The 24,326-nt window shown below is 35.5% G+C and overlaps 1 protein-coding gene across 6 annotated transcripts in view; it reads right to left on the bottom strand.

Moving 5' to 3' along the window:
- The window catches only part of THOC2 (THO complex subunit 2), a 46,283-nt gene that overhangs the window by 17,063 nt on the left and 4,894 nt on the right, over positions 1–24,326 (bottom strand). For all 6 annotated transcript variants that reach the window (XR_009819653.1, XR_009819654.1, XR_009819652.1 and 3 more), the window contains exons 2-24: positions 23,768–23,826; positions 22,927–23,018; positions 21,659–21,710; positions 21,139–21,209; positions 20,280–20,401; positions 19,366–19,499; positions 17,680–17,846; positions 16,981–17,073; positions 14,467–14,622; positions 12,095–12,267; positions 11,753–11,948; positions 10,608–10,649; positions 9,252–9,382; positions 9,062–9,163; positions 7,748–7,832; positions 6,692–6,785; positions 6,166–6,246; positions 5,793–5,889; positions 3,918–4,035; positions 3,003–3,182; positions 2,142–2,306; positions 1,211–1,486; positions 630–771 (exon numbers count right to left, since the gene is read on the bottom strand). Coding sequence is in view for 3 of the 6 variants with exons in the window: in XM_062006670.1 (XP_061862654.1) it covers positions 630–771; positions 1,211–1,486; positions 2,142–2,306; positions 3,003–3,182; positions 3,918–4,035; positions 5,793–5,889; positions 6,166–6,246; positions 6,692–6,785; positions 7,748–7,832; positions 9,062–9,163; positions 9,252–9,382; positions 10,608–10,649; positions 11,753–11,948; positions 12,095–12,267; positions 14,467–14,622; positions 16,981–17,073; positions 17,680–17,846; positions 19,366–19,499; positions 20,280–20,401; positions 21,139–21,209; positions 21,659–21,710; positions 22,927–23,018; positions 23,768–23,826 (2,828 nt within the window). In the remaining 3 variants the exon portion in view is untranslated. The remainder of the gene's footprint in view (positions 1–629; positions 772–1,210; positions 1,487–2,141; positions 2,307–3,002; positions 3,183–3,917; positions 4,036–5,792; positions 5,890–6,165; positions 6,247–6,691; positions 6,786–7,747; positions 7,833–9,061; positions 9,164–9,251; positions 9,383–10,607; positions 10,650–11,752; positions 11,949–12,094; positions 12,268–14,466; positions 14,623–16,980; positions 17,074–17,679; positions 17,847–19,365; positions 19,500–20,279; positions 20,402–21,138; positions 21,210–21,658; positions 21,711–22,926; positions 23,019–23,767; positions 23,827–24,326) is intronic.

Genomic DNA, 24,326 nt, shown 5'->3' with positions numbered 1-24,326 from the left:
GGACAGACGAGCAACTACTTCCAGTTACAAACTGAAAGCTCTTTCAGAGAAGAAAACTGACCAGAGAAAAACACTTCAGATTAACCATACCAATAGAGTTCACAATCAATATGGAACATTACACAGGCTTTGTTAGAGAAAAACATTTGTTCTGCTTCCTGTGTATCTGCTATATGGAACACTGACATGCTGTTTCATTTCATGGTGCCATTAGACTTATCTTGTCATTGGAACAGGGTTTATGTTACCACCCAAACACTAGGATATTGCTCCTAATCACAGGACTCCAAGTAAGTTAACTCAAACTGCTCATTGAGAGTTTCCATCCCTCTGTCTTGCAAAGTAACAATTATCCTATCTCAGCAGCATTTAACTACAAAAATTACACGTCATCTTGCAATTACAACTTTCCACTGAACATGTCAATCTCTTACCTAGAAAATAAATTAGTGCAATATTTAAAAGGTCTTGAAATTGCAAGGAACAAATAAAACATCTCCCTGAAAATCAACTGCTTGGCACTTCCGGCAAAGACACGTTATATTCTTACTAAAAGTTTCTGACCTCAACATTCTGAGGATGGTGATGACTACAAGAATATCCAGAGTGCTTCCCCTACACATACTTACTTGCCAGAAGCCAGTTATCCTTCTCTAATTTCAATCTCTGTAGAACCCTCTGCACATGCTCCAATTGTTTCTTCTCTTCTTCAAGGAGCTTGTCCTGAAGAGCTGTGCAACGTTCTTTTTCCTTTTTCTTTTTATTTGGAGGCTATAAAACGTCAGTGCAACTCACTTAGTATTCTAATAATATTTAGTATAGACAGAGCAATTAAATTCCTGATAATGCTAAAGAATACTTGAAAACCTTTCTATTTCATTAACTAATGTAGTAATAATGTAGAGTAATAAACTGATTTATGAACACTGGCTAATTTAAGTCAAAACAAAACTGAAGAGCTAAATCACAGATACAGCTGTCAAAGATGGCTGAAACACACATTTTTCCAGTAATTTTCACTTAGTGAAGTCACTGGGAAATTCAACATGGGAATTATAAGGGCCAATCCAAATTATGTGAACGTGACAAATACAAATGGATCACCAGGTAACAAAACCTCCCAGACCTAAATGACTTTCATGTCAAGTTCCACAGAAAGTATTTCAAGGCTAGAAAGTTTAATCTGGACCATAAAATTATATAAACATACCATTTCCTGATTGTCATCTATGGCTTTCATCTGGACTTTAAGTTTATTGACTTCTCTGTCATAGCTGCTGTGTGGTACAGCAAGGTCATACATTGTCAAAGACCAGAATGTAGCATAAAACTGAGGACTGATGTCATCCCAAACCTTGGGAAGGTGCAGAGAAATCACAGCATCATGAACTGGAGCCATCACCAGCTCACATGATGTAATGTATTTGTGAACTTTGTGCTGCTGTTTATTTCCCTTCTCAGCCTTTTTTAGTTCATCATATTTAGACTGTGGATGAAAGACAAGATCAAAATTTCAATCTTTTTACACAAACAACATCATTTACCTTTAACAATATAACTTAATTTCTCAAAAACCTTTCTATATATCTACAGATGTGAAGTGGCATTTATCTACATAAAGCACCAAAGAACATCATAAAGAACTTTTAGTATTCATTCATATTGCATGGATTTATCTTCACTTATGCTGCTCAGTGTTGTTATAGTAACACATTATACCACATCTAGTAAAAACTGCTCTTGATTTAATATTTTGGATGCAGGGACAATTTTATTTCTGACACTATCCGAGATACCACACCTTTTGGCAGCTGCAACATTTTCACCACAGCAAAAAACCCACCTAAAACACCTGCAGAACTTCCACATCTGGGGAGGAGGGAAAAAACTCCTATTGGTTACTAAAGTCATCAGAAGAGAGAACTTCATTAACCATAACTTCTGTTAGTTGTGTGAAAACTGACACATGGGCCATATTTTCTATGAAGATAAAGAATAACCTCTTCTAGTCCACAGCTGCTCTTTCTACTTCTACTCAAAGACTTCTGCAATTTTTATTTAGCAAACTTGAACTTTTGCAGGAACATACAAATATACAGATAGCATGGAATACCACAGGCATACAGAAGAGTTCCACTTACTGAAATGTGGTGTGCATACATGGGTCTTGAGAGGAAAAATGCAGCATCGTGGGGTGTGTGAAATTCATTACACAGAACATCAATAGAAGGCACTCGCTTAATGTAGTCCTCTGTGCTTAGGTTGGATGCCAAAAACCCACCAAATTGTACCAAGGTGTCATGGCACTACATGTGGAAGACAGAAAAAGCAAAGAAACAGTATTAATTAATTTAAGCATGGCATTAGGGAGAGCTTGGATGCTTTCTTTTCATTTTGTTTCTTTTTTTAAAAAAAGTTAAACACACCATACAGCAAGAACTCTCTCGTGGAGGAAAAGATGATAAAATTTCCCATGCCACATACTTCTGTCACTTGGTGCTGGCTCAACACTATCTGCACCCAAAAAAAAACCAACCAACCCCCAAACAAAACAAAAAACCCCAAAATACACAAAAAGCCCTACAGAAGCCAGCAAACTGTAAGAGCATTCTTTTGTATCAGAATGAAATTAAACTAGTTCCTACTGCCTAAGGCAGCAAAACCATTCAGGCTGCTGCTTTAAAAACGAAAGTTCCTCTAAGATCAGAAAATTGTAATTATCAATGTAAGACATCAAAACTCAAATTTGTGACAAGCAATGTTTAAGGACATCTTAATTTTTGATCTAGTCACTTGCCAATAAAGTATGTATTTAATACAGTTACATATTATAATGAGATCACTGCAACTAACTTTGAAATATCCTTATATATTGATATTTATTGTGCTGAACTCTTACATATTCTTATTTACGTGCTGACTTCTTATAGATTGTGCTGATATAGTAAAAGTTACCAAAGAAAAAGAGAAGGGTACTTATAAATGCAAATGTTTTTACTTGCCTGATCGTATAGTTTTCCCACCAATTTCAGATGTTTTTCCCCTCCTTCTTGAAAGATGACGCCATTTCTCTGTTGAGCCATAAGCAAGCACAGAGGAAGGGCAAGATCATGGTCCAATAACGCATCTTTCAGCCTCTGAGAAGATTTTTTTGTATTCCTGATTTGGCCAAAGTATCCTCCCTGTAGAGTACAGAAAAGGTTACCCAAATTTGGAAACAATATATCACAAATGGAAATAATGGGTGCTTCTGCCTGTGGAAATACTAATGAATTTACATCAGTACAGTTTCCTCTGCAGCAATAAAACTCTCTCTGGTCCCTGTACTACAATACATGTAGATAAGAACCAGAAACTAAGTAGTCTTGTGTGGTATTAATTAATCATTTACACAATAAATGAAGAGTGACATTTGAGCTCAGGCATCATGACGCTGGTCTGCTCACAGCAACACCGGACCTTCAGATTTTAGTTACGATTACAGGCACTCAGCTCCCTAGGAGAGCTGAGTCTGGATGAGACTCTAGATGTGACTCAACCAGGTCATTGACACCAAAGACTACAACAGTTTTGGCTGTTAAAATGACTTAAGAAGTAACAGGGAGCTGCCACCATCAGAGTAGGGCTAAAATAGTAGAACCGCACAACATACACACTCACTGGTTGCTATATACAGGTCTGTCATATACACATACTAATGAAAGCAACTTTCATTATCCAAAGATGCTGTGAAGCATAATTAAAGCTGACATCCACATTGTCTTGGCTGCCTGTCTGCAAGTCTTGTAAGCTCAAAGGAGTGGGAAGCTCTCGTGAAAGCAGTAATACCTCTCAGACATGCTGCCAGAGTTTGTGAATTGACAGTCTTTAGAACCATTAATAAGCAATAGTTACTATTAAATTTAACATGAACACACCTCAGCTTTTAGTTGTTCTCCACCAGTCATGGCTTCCAACTGCTCCATTGTCATTTCTTCTGTAATTTCTATCCCTGCCATTTTCTGTACTACCTCTTTTAAAATAAGCAAATCAAAGCTGCACAGAAAACAGAAAAGTGAAGTAAAAACAAGAAAATTTGTTTAAGAAGAGGAAGCTATGACATTCAATACACAGCACAATGCAGCATTATGATGCACATTAGCACAAAAACATTATCTTAAAAAGGAATCAGTATGCTGAACTCAGGACTTCTTCATTGCAACTGAAAAGTTAGTACACCAAAACAATGCAGGCATTCAACGGCTGGATTTCAGAACTCCTTCAGAACAAATTCATCGTTTTTGAAAGTAATGACTGTGGTGCTATTATCTCTCAAATATCAACTACTTAAAGTTTATTGCTCTTTTTGCTTTACATGCTTTGTACTTTATAAAGTTATTTCGTAAGCACAGCGCATTCTGTCTTTTTAAAAATTTCTGCCGCAGTACACACAGCCTTTGAAATTTACTGGCAAAATTAGTCTGGAGAGGTTATTTGGAACATGGTTTCCATGTTTTACTTAAAACACTCCAATAATCACCCATCCAGATAGTAGGCTTTACTTCCTGCTCTGAATTCTGTAAGGGCAATGATTTTTCCTCAAAAGAAACACAGAAAACTCCTATCATGATCATTCAAATCAGCAATATTTTTCCAGTAACTTTTGAAATGTTTGTGGTCTACTCGCAAGAAGTGTTGACCCATGTCCTCTAAGCAAAGTTTCATATTTAAATAATTCACATTGTTTATATGTGTTTGCTGTTTCAACCACAAGTATGTTTTCTCTTTAGGAAATTTGCAATACCAGCATATACTCCAATTCAAATACCTGAATGCTCAAGTCCTATGGAACTGGGCATAGTGGCAAAATCATTTTATTTCTACAGTTCCAAATACTAAACTGAATATTCATTAGATTTTTTTTTCAAAATACTTAAGTGTTAATATTTAATTCTGGGGAAAGACAAGAAACATTACTTACCCTTCCTCTGTAGCTCAATATGATTGTATGATCATCAGAATATAAAACAATTTGGGGACAGAGGAGCACATGAGACTGAGTGTCTACATTGCAAGGAAGGGAAAAAGCTAGATTTCTCAATATAAATTCCCTAAAATATCATGCTGTGTTATCTCCACTGGTAAGTTCTCTTTCAGTTAGAATATGAGGATTCATAAGAGAAAACAGCTGATACTCACCTATGTGATAAAAACAACACACTAAAGTTAAATCAATCAATGAATCAATAATACTAAGTGATGTCAAAAAGGAAATATTCAAATTGTAAACCTTGCTTTTTAAAAAAAAAATTGAGTTATGATTAGCACTGATGTATCAAGAAGCATTTCAACTGTCCTTTCATGAACTGGACACAGTAATACTATTAAGATGTTACAAGCCACCCTTGCAGAGACTACCTTACGAGAAAGAAAAGGGTGTGACTTACAGTTGTAGTTTTTTCTACCACAGATACCTCTCTGAAATAATGTACAATAATTTCTCTTACAATATTACAGACTAGCACGTTTTTTTCCCCGTCTGGTTAGTTAGGAAAACTCTATAAAGTTACAGATGAAAAAATCACTATTTCAAAAATATTATGTCACAGTTCTACAATTAGAGGAAAAATGACATACTGAAGTGGCTATTACTCCTTCTGCTATGTAAATTTCTTAACCTTCCTGCTATTAGGAATGGAGTTTTATTACTACTAGAGTAACTGCTACATTGAGTGCCCATGTTATCATCAGCAAACACTCAAGCAAGACATAATAAAAGTTGAGTTTATAAAGATCAGATGTGCAAGACTTGCCTTTTCCCAGCTTTCAGCTGGTTGGCTACATATTGAAGCAGACCAGCAAGTTCAATTGGATATTTTCGGAAAACCGCACCACAGAAGCTAGCAAGACCTAAAGAAAGGAGAAATGGCTGTGACTGCACATCATCAGGTACTACCAGTCATTCAATAGCATTAACGAAGTACACTTGGAGTGTAAGCAACACATGCTTTTGTATAATACAAAGGAAAATGTTTTCCTACTGATTACACTTGCCACCTCTGTTTTGTTTATAAAATTAGCTGATAGAGCCAAGTGGAATATTGATTGTAATGATCAATCGTATGGTAGATGATAAGGAAGGTAAAATACTTGAAACATGAATGCAATAAATAAAACAATACTAACTTTGCAGCCAGCTTGAGATTGTGGTGTCGTCATGCTTCATTCTCTCCTTCTCAGGGTTTGCCAGAGCTTCGATGATACAGTCTTTAGTGGAGTTAAAGATTCCTCAATTGGTAAACATAAAAGTTATAGACCTGTTTATCCACCTCCACAACTTGTTAAATACGAACACAACGTGCAAATAAAGCAAGTATGATATAGGGGATCCATGAATAAAGTTCTGGTATAAAAAAAAAAAATCACGAGAGAAATGGTAACTTAAAAATCCGCATTTACCTCCCTCTTTAGAGGATCACTCTGCCTTTGAGAACAGAGTGAAAGCAGGAAAAAGCCCTTAAAAATAATGTTCATAGTGTGAAAGAACAAATTCAGAAGACTCTGTAACCACTAAAGGTATTGACTAAAATTTCCAGCAACATGCAGCAAGAATAGAAAATAACAGAATATTTAGTCAGGCAATAGGTGTACTCTGGCTACAACTGTAACTTCATCAGTAAGCCAGATGTATCTGATTTGCATAAAAGGATACATGCCAAGACATCATAGTTGAGGGAAGTGAGGTATTTCAGTGAATCGACCACTGGTGTTATTAAGTTGTCGTATTTTTGTATTTGTGATAAAATCTGAAAGTTAGAAAAGACATTCAGCTTAACACAAACAGTATTCCTTACCTTTCCCATAATAATGCCAAATCATTTAACAACAGTAATCTTCAAAACCTCCAGAAAATATCCTTTGATTTTTTCAGAATGTCCGAAATAGTTTTCAAAGTCAGAAGTAAACTCATTAATTTATCTGGTACTTTAGAGATACCAGTGAAACGTGTCTCTAACATGGAAAATCAATTCTATACAATTCTTTTTCTTTCCAATTATCAGAAAATAAAAATTACAAAACCATACAACTTTTTTTTTCCCCCCAGGATTTCTTAATAACACTAAAGCTTAGCAATTAGAGTTTCTGCTGCTACCTAGGTCATGAAAAAACACAAATAAACTACAGTAATCAAACTTCAGGATGTTTCTTCAGTACCTGATGCACATGTGTGTGTTGCAGATTTAAGTTCAAGTAAAATTTGAAAACTGGTAGATTAATAATCCCAAATCACGTTGTGACTAAGGTGGAGGTCCGTCAACATATGTTTTTTTACACCTCTCAAGCATTCTGTAGCACCAAGTAATCTTTAAAATCCTCTCCTCTCCTTCAGAGGTGTTACTTCAGGCTTCAAAGCTTTATGTTTTCTTCTAAATGATCCTGATTTATCTTCACCACACATACATATACAACTGCTCAGTGCAACCTAATTTGAACTTGCATTCTGCATCATCAGCCCATCCTTTTACCTCACACTCACCTCAGCTATCTCAAATGAAATATTTACTCATCTATTGGATGTAATTTTCTTCAAGAGCTACTGTCATATTTAATGTCTCAGACCTAGTAAATTACCACACTTATTAAAGTTAGTCAAAAGTTAAAAGAAAAAGAAGTTACAACTGCCTTCTATTAAGAGAGCAGGTGACTTCCTATACTTCAACATTAATTGTCACAACAAAATAGCATTCAAATGCATATAACTACATACATAATCAAATAAAATTGTAGGATTGCTGTGGCTGAGCTTCCCAATTTGTCTTCCAGAGGGCTTCACATTCTCCTTAGTTAAACGCCTGTAAAAGAGAATACATTTTACTGCAATAGACAAGCTAAAAGGATACTAAACCAGCAGGTTAGTTCCAGTAAAGAAACACCTTTATTAGTCAGAGATTAATTTCTCACTAGCAGATGTGTTTTACAGAAATCTCAGCATAGAAATATTACTTCTCTGGGAATCTGGAACTCAATCCTAAAACATGCAGAAAGCATAAACCAACCAATTGTCCCTATGGACTGTTTTCTAGTTTCAATTTTGAGCACTTAGTATTTGGAAGCTATCAGTGGGACCTACACCACATATAAAAATAGTGTGTGATGCTGTTAACCACTCCTGCAAATTTCACTTAGCCACAGTTCAGTCATTCTGCATTTGTTGCCCTCTGTTTATTGAAAAACAATGCTCTCATTTTGTTACACTTCCACAGCACTCCCTGCTGAATATCTGAGCTCAATTTGAAACCTTAAGTGGATACACAAAAGTAAATTGTACCCATAGTGATCTCAACAACTGATAGCACTGTGGCTCATCTACACAATTGAAATCCACTGTCCATGAGAAAGGATGTGAAATTTTACAGTCCATGCTAGCTACAGAGCAAGTCAGAAGACAATCAAATTCATCATTTCTAGTTTTCACAGCTGCAAGTCAAAAGTCTTTTACCAAGTAACAATTATTTTGTCTTGCCTATGTAGAAAGGTTCTAATTGTCCACGTAAAGCCACAGCACTTGCTTTTAGCAACAACAGAGAACCCAAATTCCTCTCAGTGATGTCAAAGACTTTACATTTGAGGTAAATCCGAAACTGTTGTGAGAGCCCTTGAAGATGAGAATGAATCATTCCATTCAATTTGGCTTACTGCTCTACAGAAACAGTGACAAGACTTTTAAGACTCTTCAGATTAAAGAGTCTCTTTCTCTAGATATCTAGAGAAAACTGCACCTTGACATTTCTGCAAGTAAAGCAATTTATTGCTGAAATAATGTATATATTCTATACTAAATAATTTAGTGGAACATCTTTCACAAATGAAATGCCCTTGTTGATGACAAATTTGTTTGTATCTTTATTTATTACAGAGTTTTTAAATCACAGTACATTAAATAATTCAGGAACAAAGATATTCAGTGAAATTACTGTGTTATCAGAAAGTGATTGTATTTGTTCAGGGTTCTTTCTTCTTTTCTTTAAACATGCACTACGTTGCATCACAGCTGATAATTATTTATGGAATTCAAACTTACTTCATGATATATTTGGCTCGGTCTATGGTTTGAGCTTTAACTTTCACTAGAAGTGGGTGGCTATTGTATGTTTCATTCTTCCACTGCCCGTAGAGACGGTACCTTGAAAGATTATAAAGGAAAACTATTTTTAGTACTGACAATTCAAGAGACTGCTTCCAAAGAATAGAAAAAAACAACTTCTACTCACCGATACTGGTATGGAAAAGTTTTGAACATGCCCCATAATTCTTCAGACATGCATGCGTTGCAGTCCATCAAAGAGAGAGATGGAAGCAGGACTTGATCGGTAATACTCAACAAACAACTGAACAGTACCTCCTGAGATAAAGACAAGAAGCTCAAGGTAACTTTCATGTAAGCACATCAGCAGCAACACTAGGCATGCTATGCAGATGTGCATAAATTGCACATCTTAGCAGACTCACAAAAATACAAGTTTACCACAAGATTGCGACTTCCTAAACAAAAACAACCCCCCAAAAATCTAAAAAAGGCTTTAAAATATCTCCATAAATATTTTATCATTTCATTTACATGTTGTCAGTATTTGATTTGCCTATAGACGCATTTGAGCAAAGCTGCTGAAGTTTTTCACAAGTTGCACTCAGTCCCAAATAAAAGAAAGAATTTTTAAATGGATATCCTGTGCACTTTCACAAAGTGCAACGGAGGAAAAAAGATTTTGGCAACTACTTTCAACATATTAAGGTATTCCTTGCCACTACTTCCATTTTTCAATTTTTAGATTAAAACCTGAAGCCATTATATATATTCCCAAGGCATAGTACCGATTCCCATGTCTTCAGTATCCTATCCACCCCCTTTCTTAAACATTTCTCTTTTCCATTGAGCTATGTCAGAATAACAATAACAGAAAAAAACCAAAACACTACACACGCTCTCACACAAAAAGAAAAAAACAAACATTGCATTTCTCTGTAATGATTCAGGAAGTAAAGAAATGATGACAAGTAAGAAACAGGAGTATTTAATAATTAAAGTAATAACGAAAAATGTACAAATCTCATATTGAAAACTTGTTGATTAAAAAATCCAACTTTTAAAAACAAGTTAGATCTCAACTAGAAACTTGCATTTAATTGTGACCAACCTTGATAATTTATTGAATTAGAAAACTTAGAAAGAAATTCATTAGCCACTGAAAGACAAAAAAATAGCCATTGTACTATTAAACACCTCCCCTGCTTCTAATTTCTCTTTTTCTCTATGCTCTTCTGCAGTAAAGGTGCCACTATGAAAAGCATATTTAAAGAATAAATAGCTGGAGGTACACTGGTCTAAAAGAACAAGATTATATTTGAATAATGCTGGAAAGAATGAAAAAACAAAGAAAAAAGAGACAGGAATAAAAAATCCAAACCTTATGACCAGCAAAAATTTGTCTATAAAAATCAGGGCACGTCTATAACATACATTTATTAAAGTATAAAACTCTACAGAGAAAGAAGAGTTGTATGGTTATTAAACATTTGGCCTCAATTACCATCTTGCCTAAGAACACCTTCCATCCAAATAAACTCACCATTTTCTCTTTATCTTCTTGTTTGCTTCCATCAGACTGAAACTGTAACAAAGACAATCATGTTAATTGTAGCATAATTAACGTAATAATTGCAGTTTCAGAACAAAGCTACCTCAGCAAAAGCAAAAACCTGAAGGGCTACATGCCTAGTAAATGTTTACTTTTCCAGATCTGTCAGCATTAAAATACTTCTGAACAGAAATTCAAACACACAGATGAAATGCATTGCTTACACACACAGCAGGGCTTTGTCCATTTTTGTTCAAAAAGAGGCAACAACTAAAATATCAAAGCAACTCACTGCTGTATATGAAATGCTGAATTTTCCTACTGCGATAAGGAAAACAGATATCCTAAGCATTCACCTACCAAAAAAACAACCCCACCAACCTAGAACTTCCAACTCAATTCTCAACAGTAATATAATATTACCACAATAATACACTCTTAAGCTTTTAGTCTTCATTATTAAATTTTCTTTTCTCTCTTCTTGTTTCACTCACCATGAAAAGCACATTAAGCTATCACACCAGTAAGTGCACAGTTATTGTCAAGGTACACTTGAGCATGAAAGCTGCAGTGCAGTGTTAGTAGTCTAACTTTTAAACTACTGCATGGGTTAACTTGACAGTCAAATCACCTTCAGTTACAAGTATTTCTACTTTGTTAAATGCAGTTTCATAACTAGAACATGCTGATGGTAATAGTGCATTAAAAAGTAACTTTCCCTATGTTACCTTAACCACTCTGTCACTGATGAATTTCTTCATAGCTCCAACCTAGAGCAAATAGCTAAAATGTTGCTCATTCTTGTCAGAAACATAGTAAACTATCATATTCATATATTTACAGTAAAACTACAGAAGAGATCCCTATAACCAAATAATCTCCATTCCACTATACATATACACAAGGAAACAAGGGCTTTCTCACAAAGCATCAGTGCCTTAACTTGTGCAGAAAGATGTTTGTTATGTTTACCAATCATAAAAATCACCACAAATTATCCAAATTTTTCCTTAGGCAAATAAATTCTTTATGTTTCAGCATCTGAATATATATAAAATTAGCAAGATGAGCAGGGTTTTTCTGGTCAGACAAACTGGTACTTTTCACATTTCGATAAGCTGTTCTGTTGTACCAACCTCTTTCATAAACGCTTTTCCAAGGCGCACCACTTTTGCAAATAAAATTGGATCATGGGAGAGATGAGGTCCAAGGTAACAAAGCATGTTGAACACTTCCTTTCTCAAGTCCTCAAAGCTATCTGCTTGTTTTGGTGCTCTCTTGTTTGGCAAAGAAGAAATTGGTGACCCTTTAGCTCCTTTAGGTACACCAACTCTGAAAAACAAAAAGTGCAGCGTTTACCATGAAATAGAAGTGAAAATTTTAGAAATGTATCAATACAGTTGGCCTTAGGAATGAATTTCTGCTAATAAACAGCAGTCTTCCCCTATGTAGCAACAGAATTGTATTTTCCACCTTACCTGCGGTAGAGAGGTTCAATTGTCACATGAACAAGCTGGCAAAGGGCAATTGCAATAGGCTTGTGTGAAGTAGCATAAAAGGGAGGCATCTGATCCATAATACTTTGTGCATGCTGCCAATCACCAATTTTTAATAAAGCTTCCAATAAACCAAGCTTTTGATTATCAGGAGGCTGCAAAATAACAAACAATTAATGAAAAACTATTCATAACAACTTCTTACTACTTCTCCTTACACAGTATGTAGCTGTAATCCACAGCTAGAAAAAAACCACTAGCTAGGATTTCAGCTGTGTAGTAAAAATATATATGCAAACCTAAATTCAGCTCGACATTTAGCTAATGAGCACATCTCAAAAGTAATAATAAACAAGTCTCTTCATTGAGTATCTCTTCAGCTAAGCAAGCTCTTCTGCAACATGGTCTCCATAAGCAAAAGCATGCATGGCACGGAGAAGAGTCAGTCTGGAATACTGATCAGTTCTGTGACCTCTCAAGCATCTCCCTACTATTCAGTTATGTCAAATGCATCATAAAAGGCAAAAGCAGAGAAAGCGTTTGACAATTCTATATTATTAATTTTAGAACCACGAGATCATAATTAATTTTAACCACACAAAATAAACACTTTGTGGTTTTAAAAGAGAATTCAATAATCATTAATTTCTTTTTCCCCAATCCAAGCATTTCATGGTTCAGGTGAGGGAGCACTGGAAGAGGCTGCTCAGATGGGTTGTGGAGTCTCTTTCTTTGGAGACATTCAAATCCCACCTGACAAGTTCCTGTGTGACCTATTCTAGGAGGTCCTCCTCTGGCAGAGGACTTGGACTGGATGATCTTTCAAGGCCCCTTCCAACCCTTGAGATTCTGTGATACCACCAAAAATTGTATATTAAAACTCCATACTGGATATAAAGTACTCAGATTTAGAGTGATAATGGATTTCACATGCAGTTATATTCTACTAATTGCTGTGAACTGCACAGCTAATCACATACAAAAATATTAACAGAAGAAACAGCTTTTCAAGAAGCAGTATGCATTGAGAAACGGTGTGCAAAGAGTCACAGAAATCATTTGTAAGTACAGCTTTCCATTTTCCCACACAGGCTCAGACTTTGTCATTGTAATCCTCCACAAAAATGTTGCAGTTTCTACTAAGGCTTAAAATTCCCCAGTTCTTAACTCTAAAGCTTAGCTATAAAAACTTTCTTATTTCTTCTGATGTTACTTGCAATATATATGCTTCCTATGACCCATGAGGAGTTTAGTTTTCCATGAGAACATGGTGACACACACTTCAGAGAATACCAGTCTGCCTCATCTGACTTCGGAGAAGGTGGACCAAAGCAGTGTAATCAAATGGGATATTGGCATAATTAGTGTGAGTGAGGTCAGAAACTTAAAAGCCTGTGAAAGGAATCAGTTTAAGCAACAGATGTGGCTGTAGTTGAGAGCCAGAGAGAGTGGTGACTTAGCTGCCCAAGGGAAGAAAATGAAATTGGATTCCTCAAGCTAGGCAAGAAAAATAGAAGGAGGAAGGAAGGTCAGAGATGTAGAGAATCAAGGTGTGGTAGAACAAACAGGAATCAATATACAAAATACACTGATATAATGAATCCAGCATACAGAAAATTGAGAAACTGTAAAGACTGATTGAGCCCTCCCCCCTCTCCTTCATTCCATTTTTAAAATGCAAATAACAAGCGCTTTTTTTTTACTTTTTTTTTTTTGTTTATTTTAAATAAGATGTCCCAGCACTACTTAAGACACTCAAATGAGAGACAACAGAAAAGCTGCTAAGAAATTTAATTCCCTTTTTTTTTTTCCAAAAAGGGGCTTGGACACACTGAAGCAAATCAGACCTGAGGCAACGTGAACAACACGGGCCATCGCAGTATCCTGAATAAAGAATTTACATTTATACATACAAAGATATAGGTCTAAAGGAGTGCACAGTGTTCCATTAAAATCTTTTTCTACAATGCAGGATCATTATACCAGTATTACTAAGTGTGGTAGTTCTTTATGTCCCAGTTGTTGATTAGGAGAAGTAAGGAATGAACTCTTACTAATGCCTTGAAGAAATCAAGCAGGACTATTAATCATAGGTCATAGAAAACACAGTGGTCAAAAACTGTGAATGCTTAGACGTACAGGAGATAATTACCATTGAATCAAGAGAAATCCAGAACAACCACCAAACCACAGGTTTTTGCACATTCAATATAACAGAAGTGTAATCAGAGGACAGGCACAAGAAATACTTATTTGTTTACGTTTCAAATACATATATAAATGGTTCCATAATTATTATGTTTAAAGTAACTCGAATAATTTTCTTAGAAAATAAACTAATCACACATACACACCTTCTCAGTTTTCTCCTCCTCTTTTTCTTTTTCCTTCTCCTTTTCCTCAGTCTTTTCAGAGGACAAGACGACCATTGTAAGTTTTCTGACAATTTGCTTAGCTTCCACTATCTCTCGCTTGTGTTCCTCAACAATGGTATTATCCCCTGGAAGAAGCTAAAGAACCAGAATAAACATTATATTTGAAGATTGAAGTGACCTACTGGTATCTTCCATCACTTGAGCTCAAAGCAGAAGTTGGTCCTTCCTTGTTACTAATCATATAAGCTTACTCACTAGAAGATTCTTTTCCTTGCTACCATCATCCAAACAAAGAAGCAGGTTATTAACTGACTGTTCTGAAATCAAGACTCTTAAGAAATAAAACTGTTCTGCTTCCTCACAACCATTAGTTTTGTAAGTGTCCTTTCATCTCTCAAATTGACCATTGTCACCATACAGCTACAGCTGAATTACACACACATCACTATGATGTTTACAAAATTCAGTACCTTAAAGCAAAGCAAATACTCAAAAGCATTTATTCTCACTTGTTCAGGTAAAGGGAAAAAAACCATCATCATCACCAAGGAAAACCAAGTAACTTTCTTTGATACAGATTTTGATTGCACTTCAAAGGAACACCATTTAAACCAAATGTCCTATTTATCCGTGATGTTAAACACATGTACTATCTGTTTCTTAGAAAAACACCTTACTGTAAGAGATACTTAGTATCATAAAGCCTCAGCACAGTCTCTTGAGAACCACCAGGGTAAGGAAGATAATCCCACACTTGAAAATTAAAAGGTCAAGGTGTGAGACAGAAGAAAAGCTCTTGGGCATAGCCAAACTTCAGTCTGATTTCTGAAATCATGTTAAAGACTTAACTGCAAATACATTATCAAAACTTACTATAGAGTCATAACCCCTTTGATAATCTTCTACTACTACTTTTAACAAGGGAAGATTTTTCTTTTTACTGTTTTTTTACCCTCCCAAACCAAGAGCAGAAGGAAATACTATGCATCACCTTCTTCAGAGAAAAGATACTACAATTTCCCGATTTCATAGAAATTTGGAAAAGAAAGAATCCCACTTGGAAAGCTAAATGGTTTAAAGAGCTACACTTTTCTCATTTGATAACACAACCTGACAAGATTCACCTAGAAATACCTACTGTGGAATTTCAATGGATAAAGCATATCTTGGGGATTCAATACATACTACATATAGCTGTGTGCATACATATACAGATAACTTCTTACAGGCTTCAAAGGGGAAGGGAGGGCAGAGGTGGGGAGAACACTCTTGATACGAACAGTAATCCTGACAGCTGGTATTGCACAGGAGCCACACAATAGATACCACTTAAAGACTCAACATCTACATACTAATTATTTTCTTGACACTCCCACATAAAGTTAAATTAAGCTTGATTTGAAAAGACGAAAAAATGCTACCCCAAACATGCAAAGACAGACAGAGACTGGCAGAAAGATTCTGGAATGAAAGCAGATTAAAAATTCAACGTGATGAACGTGAACAGTATAAATTAATGCAGGGACCATTCTAGTTGTAAGACTGTTAGAAAATATGCCCATACCTATACAGGTCTGAGCTGAGATTGCACAGGCCACTTTAATTCCAAGTCTGAGCATCTGTTTTGCAAACATTCCTTAACAAACTAACATTATTATCACACATTCCTCTTGCCCCACCCAACACACTTTTAACCAAAATACTCCTGTGAAGGTGGAGACAGTCATTGACAAGTCAGATCATGACTAATGCTATTAACTACCAGGCAAACTAATGGCAGAACTGCACCCCAAAATTTCCACAGCTGTAACTAAAGCTCGTTTCCTTTATTTCAGTGAAGAGTTAAGAATCTTAAGATGTCTATGGTTATTCTGAAGCAAAAAAAAATTGGTGTATAATGTAAAATTATTTTGACAACTGTAACATTCTGTTTACCATCTGCCAAATTGGTATGCTGGTTGTCTGATAGGACTGTCAGACTGAAGAAGTCTCCTCAATTAAATCTGAACACGTAATTCCTGTTTCCTCTTTCAAAAAGATAAATGGACAGATTTTTTGTGAATGGAATACAAGGCCTATTCAGGAGTAAGCAAGAGTTCAAAAATATCCCAATATTAAATAAAAGAAAGAATGCTAGGAGCTGATTGTCCTGCCCCTTGTTTCAAAAATGTATCTTGTAAAATAAGACCCTCAAAAGCTCTAGTCCTTAAGGAAGGTTACTCGGGCCTTTAAAGCACACTCAGGCATATAACTCCTATCTCCTGTTCCAGCAGAAGGTAAATAATCTGGACAACACTACACAGATGTTTCAAAGAAAGTGTATCAGCACTGATATTTGTGTGTGTGTTTATCTGAATACCCAGCATGATAAATTGCTGCAAATGTTAATACATTAAACATGTACATTTGCATGCATTACACATTATGTCCTGAATCTGAAGCTTTAGGAATAGGGTAACATATCTTTTTTCTTAGTAGCACCATGACACTTACATGAACATAAAGATCTTCCAAATCTATGAGATTATGTTGCAAAAGGATAGCAGCAACTCTGTATAAGGAGGAAGGTGTCTCACCACTTGGATCCTAAAAGGACAAGATTGCGAGTTTTAAAAAAAAAAAAAATAGCAAGCAGATCACTGCAGGTGGTCATGAAACATTAACTTACAGTTCTCCTTGTTACTGTGTTACTTAACTATTATTCCAGAGTCACTAAATTTAACTGCAATATCAGAATTTTCAGAAACAAAAACATTCTACTATCTTCACACCTTATGGTGCATGTGAGCAATTCCTAACATACAGTCAAAAAGCACTGACTACTCTATCAAATATCAAGCATGAGTCTTTTGCAAAGATGCTCTTCACTCCTGGGTACAAGTCTTACATTTATAAGGGATTCTCTCTTCATTAGTGCCAGTCCTTATGAACCTATACAAGTTCAAATGGAAGGTATCAATCTTGTTTTCAACTGTCTTGGAGAATGCTAAGCATTCTCCTCTAAAACACATTAGAAACTTCCATTCAAATCATGACATTTCTGGTTTCAATATTGGGATTTACAACTTTGAAATTAATTTCTATGTAAAAAAAAAAAAAAATCCGCAACAAAAATCTGTTATCACTGACAGTGGTTCAACACTGAGTACAACCAGCCACCAACACCAAAAATAAAGATCTGAAATACATTACCTGATAAAATTTGAATTTGAACCCAAGGATATGGCATAGAGTCTGAGGTTCACACATGTACATGTAGGACTCTATCAATGGTACAAAGAAGTCGTCATACTCAGGCCTACACTCATAGACTTCTAGGATAATATCCAAGACTCTGTTAGGATCAAGGTTGAAACACCCTAGTGGAGAAGAACAGAGTAGACAAGCTTAACATTTATAGTTTTCATCATCATTCTCTCACTGATCCACAAACGTATTAAAGTTCATTATCCATTAAATTTGAGCCGGATTTATCTACAGCAAAACAAACAGGATCATCTGCACATATGGCAGCCATCATTTTAACTTATGTTGCATATTGAACTAGGCAAAGACGTCTAACAGGAACTTCACTTCGGATTACAGAAAAACTACAACTTACCATCTTAGGGCAAACATTTATAAAGTAAAAACCCCCAGCTCACTAATATCACAGTGGCAGCGAAAGCGTGGGCTGCTTCATCTTATCTTGGGAGGGCACATAGTCATGCAGTCACACTAATGAGCCAGCTAGAAATTTTTTTACATCCTCAAAATTGTTCTGGTTTGAGCTACACACTGATTCACCTGGCTGTACTGTCCTGTTAACTCAGTATTATCACTAGCATTAGAGAGAATGGTTTGTTCATTTTGAGAGAAGCAACAGCAAAGATTTAGATCAGGTAAGTACTTACAATCATAGCAGTATTTTACTATATGAACTTTTCCAGCAAAACCTCAAGAGAAGTCTAAGACAGAAATATTACTGGTATCAAAGGAATTCCCATCTGGACTATTTTCTTCATTGTGCCATAAGAATTTTTATCAAGACACATCCACTATGTAAATACACAGTTGCACCAGTCTTTCCTTCCCAAAAGCCATTTTCACTACACCAGGACCTACTGCACATCAGTACTTTCAAGTAACTGACAATTCATAGGAAATCTATTTGCAATTCCTAAAGGAAACAAAAAAATGTTTTAAAATTCCTGAAAATTAGTATTTTTCCTGTCATAACTAGCAAAACCATCCTCTTCCCTAGCTTCCTTACAAAACAAGCAGTATTTTTACAGGGGTCTGACAAACTCAGGCAAAATTTTGTGACAGACGAAAAATTATCTTTTATTGAACAGTAGCATAGCCTTTTGCCCATTACTGCACTGGCACCGTGTGAGACAGGTACTGGTGCAAACATCAATATATTGTATAAAACACTAAATTAAAAAAGGAACTGTAAAACATGGGGAACTACAAATATTTTCCTGGTTTTGAATCGTGGCACTCTTGCTAAGACCCAACTCAGACAAATCACAAACAGAACTAGATAAAGTAAGAAGATCTACAACTTCGCATTTCTCCTCATAAGGAATAACTTGTTTAACTTCTTTGAGACTAAAAGAATATTCATATGTTGAACTGAGTACTTTACAATAGTAAAAAGCATTACTTTGCTACACTCCAATCTGCCTGCCCAAGACTAGTTTTGCCACAGAAACATGAACTTCCAAGTGTCATAATGCTGTCCAAGATGATCTACCAATACGTGTTACTATCACACTGCGTGCCTGTATGACATACTAACTCATCCACAGATGATCACAAACAGTAAAGTCGCTCTGTAGTCATAAAACCATGTATTATTATACCCATATTATATTCCTTCAACAAACTGCTTACCTATTAAAGATTTTATATTTTCAAGGATTAAATCACTAGTGATATTTCCAGATAAGTCTTGCCCCAGTTCTGCAATGAGCTTTGCATAACCTTCATTCTCCTCTCTTAACAAGTTAAACTTCTGTTGCTTGTAACTGCAAATAAACAGAAATGAAACATCCTTGTGTAACACACAGACCAGCAAGTTTATTAACGCACTTAGCAAAATTAAATTTATTAGACAAAACGCTTATTCTGAGCACAGATTCAAAAACTCGTCACTTATTGAGCTACTGCAAACATTTCAGAATGCAGTACAATGAATACCTTCAAGGTAGTGAGTACTCTCCAAACAAATCCAGTTCTTTTATTTCAAATCAAGACCATTAAAAGCAAGATTATGCTCGTACTTCACAGCAAAGCTTGTTCTTACACACTACACCGGAGCACTGCTCTAAGAGTCCGTGCCTAACGATCTGTTCTAATTTCAAGCGCTGTTCTTTGAGAGTGAAACGTAGGATGCAGACATACACCACAAATATACTCTGCATTGACCAAATTAACATAACTACATTTGCTTTTTTATGAAGACAAATGCCTATGCTTAACTGATGCAACAATAATGATAAATTTTCTTAAGCTTGCATTTGTCACAAAATCAAATATTAAGTATTTAACCTGCATGCATGGAATCACTGTAGCCAAATCCATAGAATCAGGCAACATTACAAAAGATTTTGCATATCTCGAGAGTCTAAAAACTAAAAGGTTCTTTTCGTGATGGTAAGTTGAAGTGCAACAAAACCCATTTCCTAAGGAAAACTGAGTACCTTACTAACAGAAACATTACATATCATTAGAGAATATTGTTACCAGACTAATTACCATTGCTCCTCCCCACCCACTCCCCAAACAACCCTTGGCCCAAAACTTACAATAGCTTTGTCTTTATTTTAACAGATTTCTGATTGAATTGTTGAGACTGCTTGATAAGTCCTAATGATTCTAGTGTCTCTGGATCTAAACGCTCCTTGAGGACAGTGTCAGACACAAGATACTAAAAAACATCAAAAGCATACATCAAGTTTATCAATGACAACAATCTAGAAACCATCTGATTATTATTGTAGGTTAAATATACTTTTTGAATAAGAAAAAAAAAAAATCAAATGTCATGATACATGATGACACTAAAAGCATCCTACTTCAAACACTGAAGTGGACAAAACTGAGAAACTGAAATTGAAATTTCACAGTGAGAGTTATATACAAGAATAACTTGAAGAAACAAGCCCCAGAGTCTAATTACTGGTAATAATGTATACATTGCATAGCATTTTGGGATAGTATTACCCAGAACTGCCTATTCACCAAGTTCTCCTACATTCTCTCCTATATTATAGGAGAAAAGTCTTATTTTCATATGCTGAATATTCCCACAAATCAAGCTTATTCCAGGTGGCTTGGAATGCTACTTCTAAAGATAGAAGAGGTTGCATAAAGAAGTCCAATTCAAAACACACTTCAGAAGCACAAATTTCCCTTGAAGTGACAAGGGAAAAATTTAATATCTCTCAAAACTCTTCAAAGAATTCACTGCACAATTACGCCACACCACTCACTACGGCAACTCTTTGAAGATGCGTTTTTAAATGATTTTTGAATTTGTTAAAGCATTCCAATAGTCTCTTACTTGGGGAGAAAAATAAAATAAAAGGTTCAAAACTCTGATTTTTTTTCTTGTCAGATTCTGGCATACAATTTGACTAAAAGACTTGCTGAAGTGCAACTTACCAAGCAGGCTAATACCAGTTGGGTAAAATTATCCCTCTTACTTTTTTCTTCTAAACAACTTGTTTCAATATCTAGAATAAAAGATGAGGGGGGAAAAAAAAAAAGGAAAAAGAAATCATTAGCTGTGGAATTTTTAAAAGTTTCTTCTTTATACAATTACCTCAATAAACACTAATAACAAGACAATGCAGCTTGTTGTAAACATGTTAGTTCCCTGTCACTTTCCTACTCATTCACCTTGAGGTCCATACTCTTTTCAGACTATTCTCACACACTCACAAACCTCATGAAAAGTTAAAACAGAAACCAGAGGAATGCTGTAATAACTTTTATTGCACTTCTCTCCATTATAATAAGGTTTATGGCTAGCATTAATAATCAAAAATGAGTAGTAAAGAGAAATTCAAATCACTGCAAGAACTGTATAATTCTAACCTTCATGTTCTAATCTCTTTCTCTGTATCTTCAGAGTATCTACCACTTACTGTCTTGTCTGCAGCCTTTTATGAATGCAACCTACCTAATATGCAGAATACATCAGCTAGGACAGAAGGCATGTCTTCCCGAAATTCCTTAAGAAAAGAAAGAGATTACACTTAGTGAATACAGAAATTCCAATAAGTACACTTCAGAAAATTCTTACCCCACTACAGAAAAGAAACCCACTTCATCATAAGTTCAGGTTAATCAATAATACATATAATTAATATTAAAATAGTAATTATTCAGAATCATTAATAATGAAGAGGCTTAACTATTGACTAATGTCTAACATAAGTGCTGTACTAATTACTGCTAGATAATGAAATAATGTAACATTTCAATGTAATTTAAGAGAGATCTAGTAGCCAGGGCAAAACCCTGTGGTTACTACTATACATTTCTCTACCACAATAGAACTCCCTGTCTCAAGAGCAGCAGCAGACTGTATAGACAACTGTGCATCAAACAAATTAAGATTTCCTACAGTAACTAAAGAGGGGTAGCACATGCTAATGTTTCCAACAGCAAAGTGTCCTGCAGCTTTGACTTTTCTCAAACACAACGCACAAGTTTAAAAACTTTAAAAGTTTATGCTAGAGTAATTACTATGAAACATATTCTTCTACGTTCTACATAGAACAAGTCAAAATAACAACCTAAGGATCTAGAAAGAAGAAGAATTCATTTTTGCAACCATTTTTTAAGTGTATTCTTTCACTTGTGCTTGTTGGGGGTTGTCTGTCTTCTCTTTAGACACACAAACTTTTGGTAACTTTAGAAAGGAAAATACTCTTTTTCCCTACTTTCTTTATTCAATCAAAGCATTTGAGAAAGGTTTTTCTTAAAACAAACAAAAAAAAAAAGAAGTGTAATGCATTATTTTAAAGGCAGTCATGAGACATAAGACATCTCGACAGTAAAATGGCAGACACATGCCGTTACACTGTAAGAAAACTGTGAAATATAAAAACCAGTAGGTGGCATTACAGACATGCTGCATAAGCAAGTGAAATCTATTTTTAGCATTTATTAAAAGTTTCAGCCTTCTTAGGCCCTTGAAGTATTTAATTTTTTAGTTGCACTAAAATGAACATTTCTTGCCACAAAAAGTAGGGGAAAGGACAAAATCCTGACAGACTACATATATTTCAAGGGCGCACAAATTAAGAAAAACAGACATGTTTTTCCATGTCTGAAGTTGCTCCTGTCAAGTCTGTTGAATATTATCCCAGTCAATTTTCATTGGGATTTTTATAGCAAACTAAAAATGTAGCAAATAAGCAATTATTACAAATCTATACTCACTATGACATCACCAAGAACATTAGAAGCTTGATCATGCTTTAAGTTTCCTCTGACAACATGGTATGCAAGCTCATACAAAGCCTGTTGGATATCTGTTGAAAGGAAATAGATGATTCAAAAACATATTAGGGGTCTCACTCAAAGCAATGTTTACAGTAATGCTGTAGATTTCAGACATCCTAGTAAGAGAAGTATAACCTCTTTAGTGGCGTGAGGAGGAGAACTCCTCACGCCACTAAACTTTTTTACTGCTGGCAGATATTGATGCTCAAATTTAATCCAAGACTCCACAGAACCAGATAGTAATAGATGAGCCATTTTCCCCAGAGTTTATGGAATAACACTAAGATAGGATAAAAAAAATCTACAGTGACAAAACAACTTGAGTCTTGGTTTAAGAAACACCTGTGCCTTATAAAGCCAATGGCATCCTGGGATGCATCAAGAAGAGTGTGGCCAGCAGGTCAAGGGAGGTTCTTCTCCCTTTCTGCTCTGCCCTGGTGAGGCCGCATCTGGAGTCCTGTGTCCAGTTCTGGGCTCCTCAGCTCACGAGGGACAGGGAAGTGCTGGAGAGAGTCCAGCTCAGGGCTATCAAGTTGATCAGGGGACTGGAACATCTTTCATATGAGGAAAGGTTGCAGGAATTGGGGCTGTTTAGCCTGGAGGAGACTGAGGGGTGATCTTATTAACATTTATATTTCTATTGCTTACTATTTGTAGCATGTATTAATGGTCACTGTATATGAATGTTGCAAGCAGACACATGCAGAGGTACCATGATCAACTGTTTCCAGCCTGTTTTTTATTTAATTAAAAATGACCAAAAAGTGAAACAACTTACCTCTGAAACCCATATTATCATGGCTTCTGTTTTCACTGAGTGCACGACACAGCTGCACACTGAAATTCAAGAAATATAAAAAGAAAAAAAAATACACAAAAATATATTAGGATCCACATACAATTGGTTTGGGGCTATTTTGTTGTTGTTCTGGCTAGAATAACTTTAAATTTAGGCAGTTTAAATGGCTGAATACATTTTAATTTTCATATAATAAACACTAATTTACAGAAATTACACAGCAAAGAAAAGCAATAAATCCCAATAGATCTCATACATACACATATTGTATAACGAAAACCAATTCTTCCTGACATTATGCATGCTTACATATTGAAAAGTGAGAACACAAGTATGCAAAAGGAAGCACGGAAATGCCAGCATTAACCTACTGTTGGCAACCCATGAGGAAATGCTTCTTACAGAAATATTATGACTGTGATCATTTTCAAAATCTGGCCTGTAAAAAAACTTTTAAGTGCATGATTTCCTGATGCAAAGTTTTATCAATAGTAAGACAGAATTTTAGCTAGAAGATGCAAAGACCTGTCATGTTCCA

Source organism: Colius striatus, chromosome 13, assembly GCF_028858725.1.
Source record: "Colius striatus isolate bColStr4 chromosome 13, bColStr4.1.hap1, whole genome shotgun sequence".
NCBI classification, from domain to species: Eukaryota; Metazoa; Chordata; class Aves; order Coliiformes; family Coliidae; genus Colius; species Colius striatus.
The sequence above is the reverse complement of the archived record's forward strand: the minus strand, read 5'-3'. Positions and strand labels throughout refer to the sequence as shown.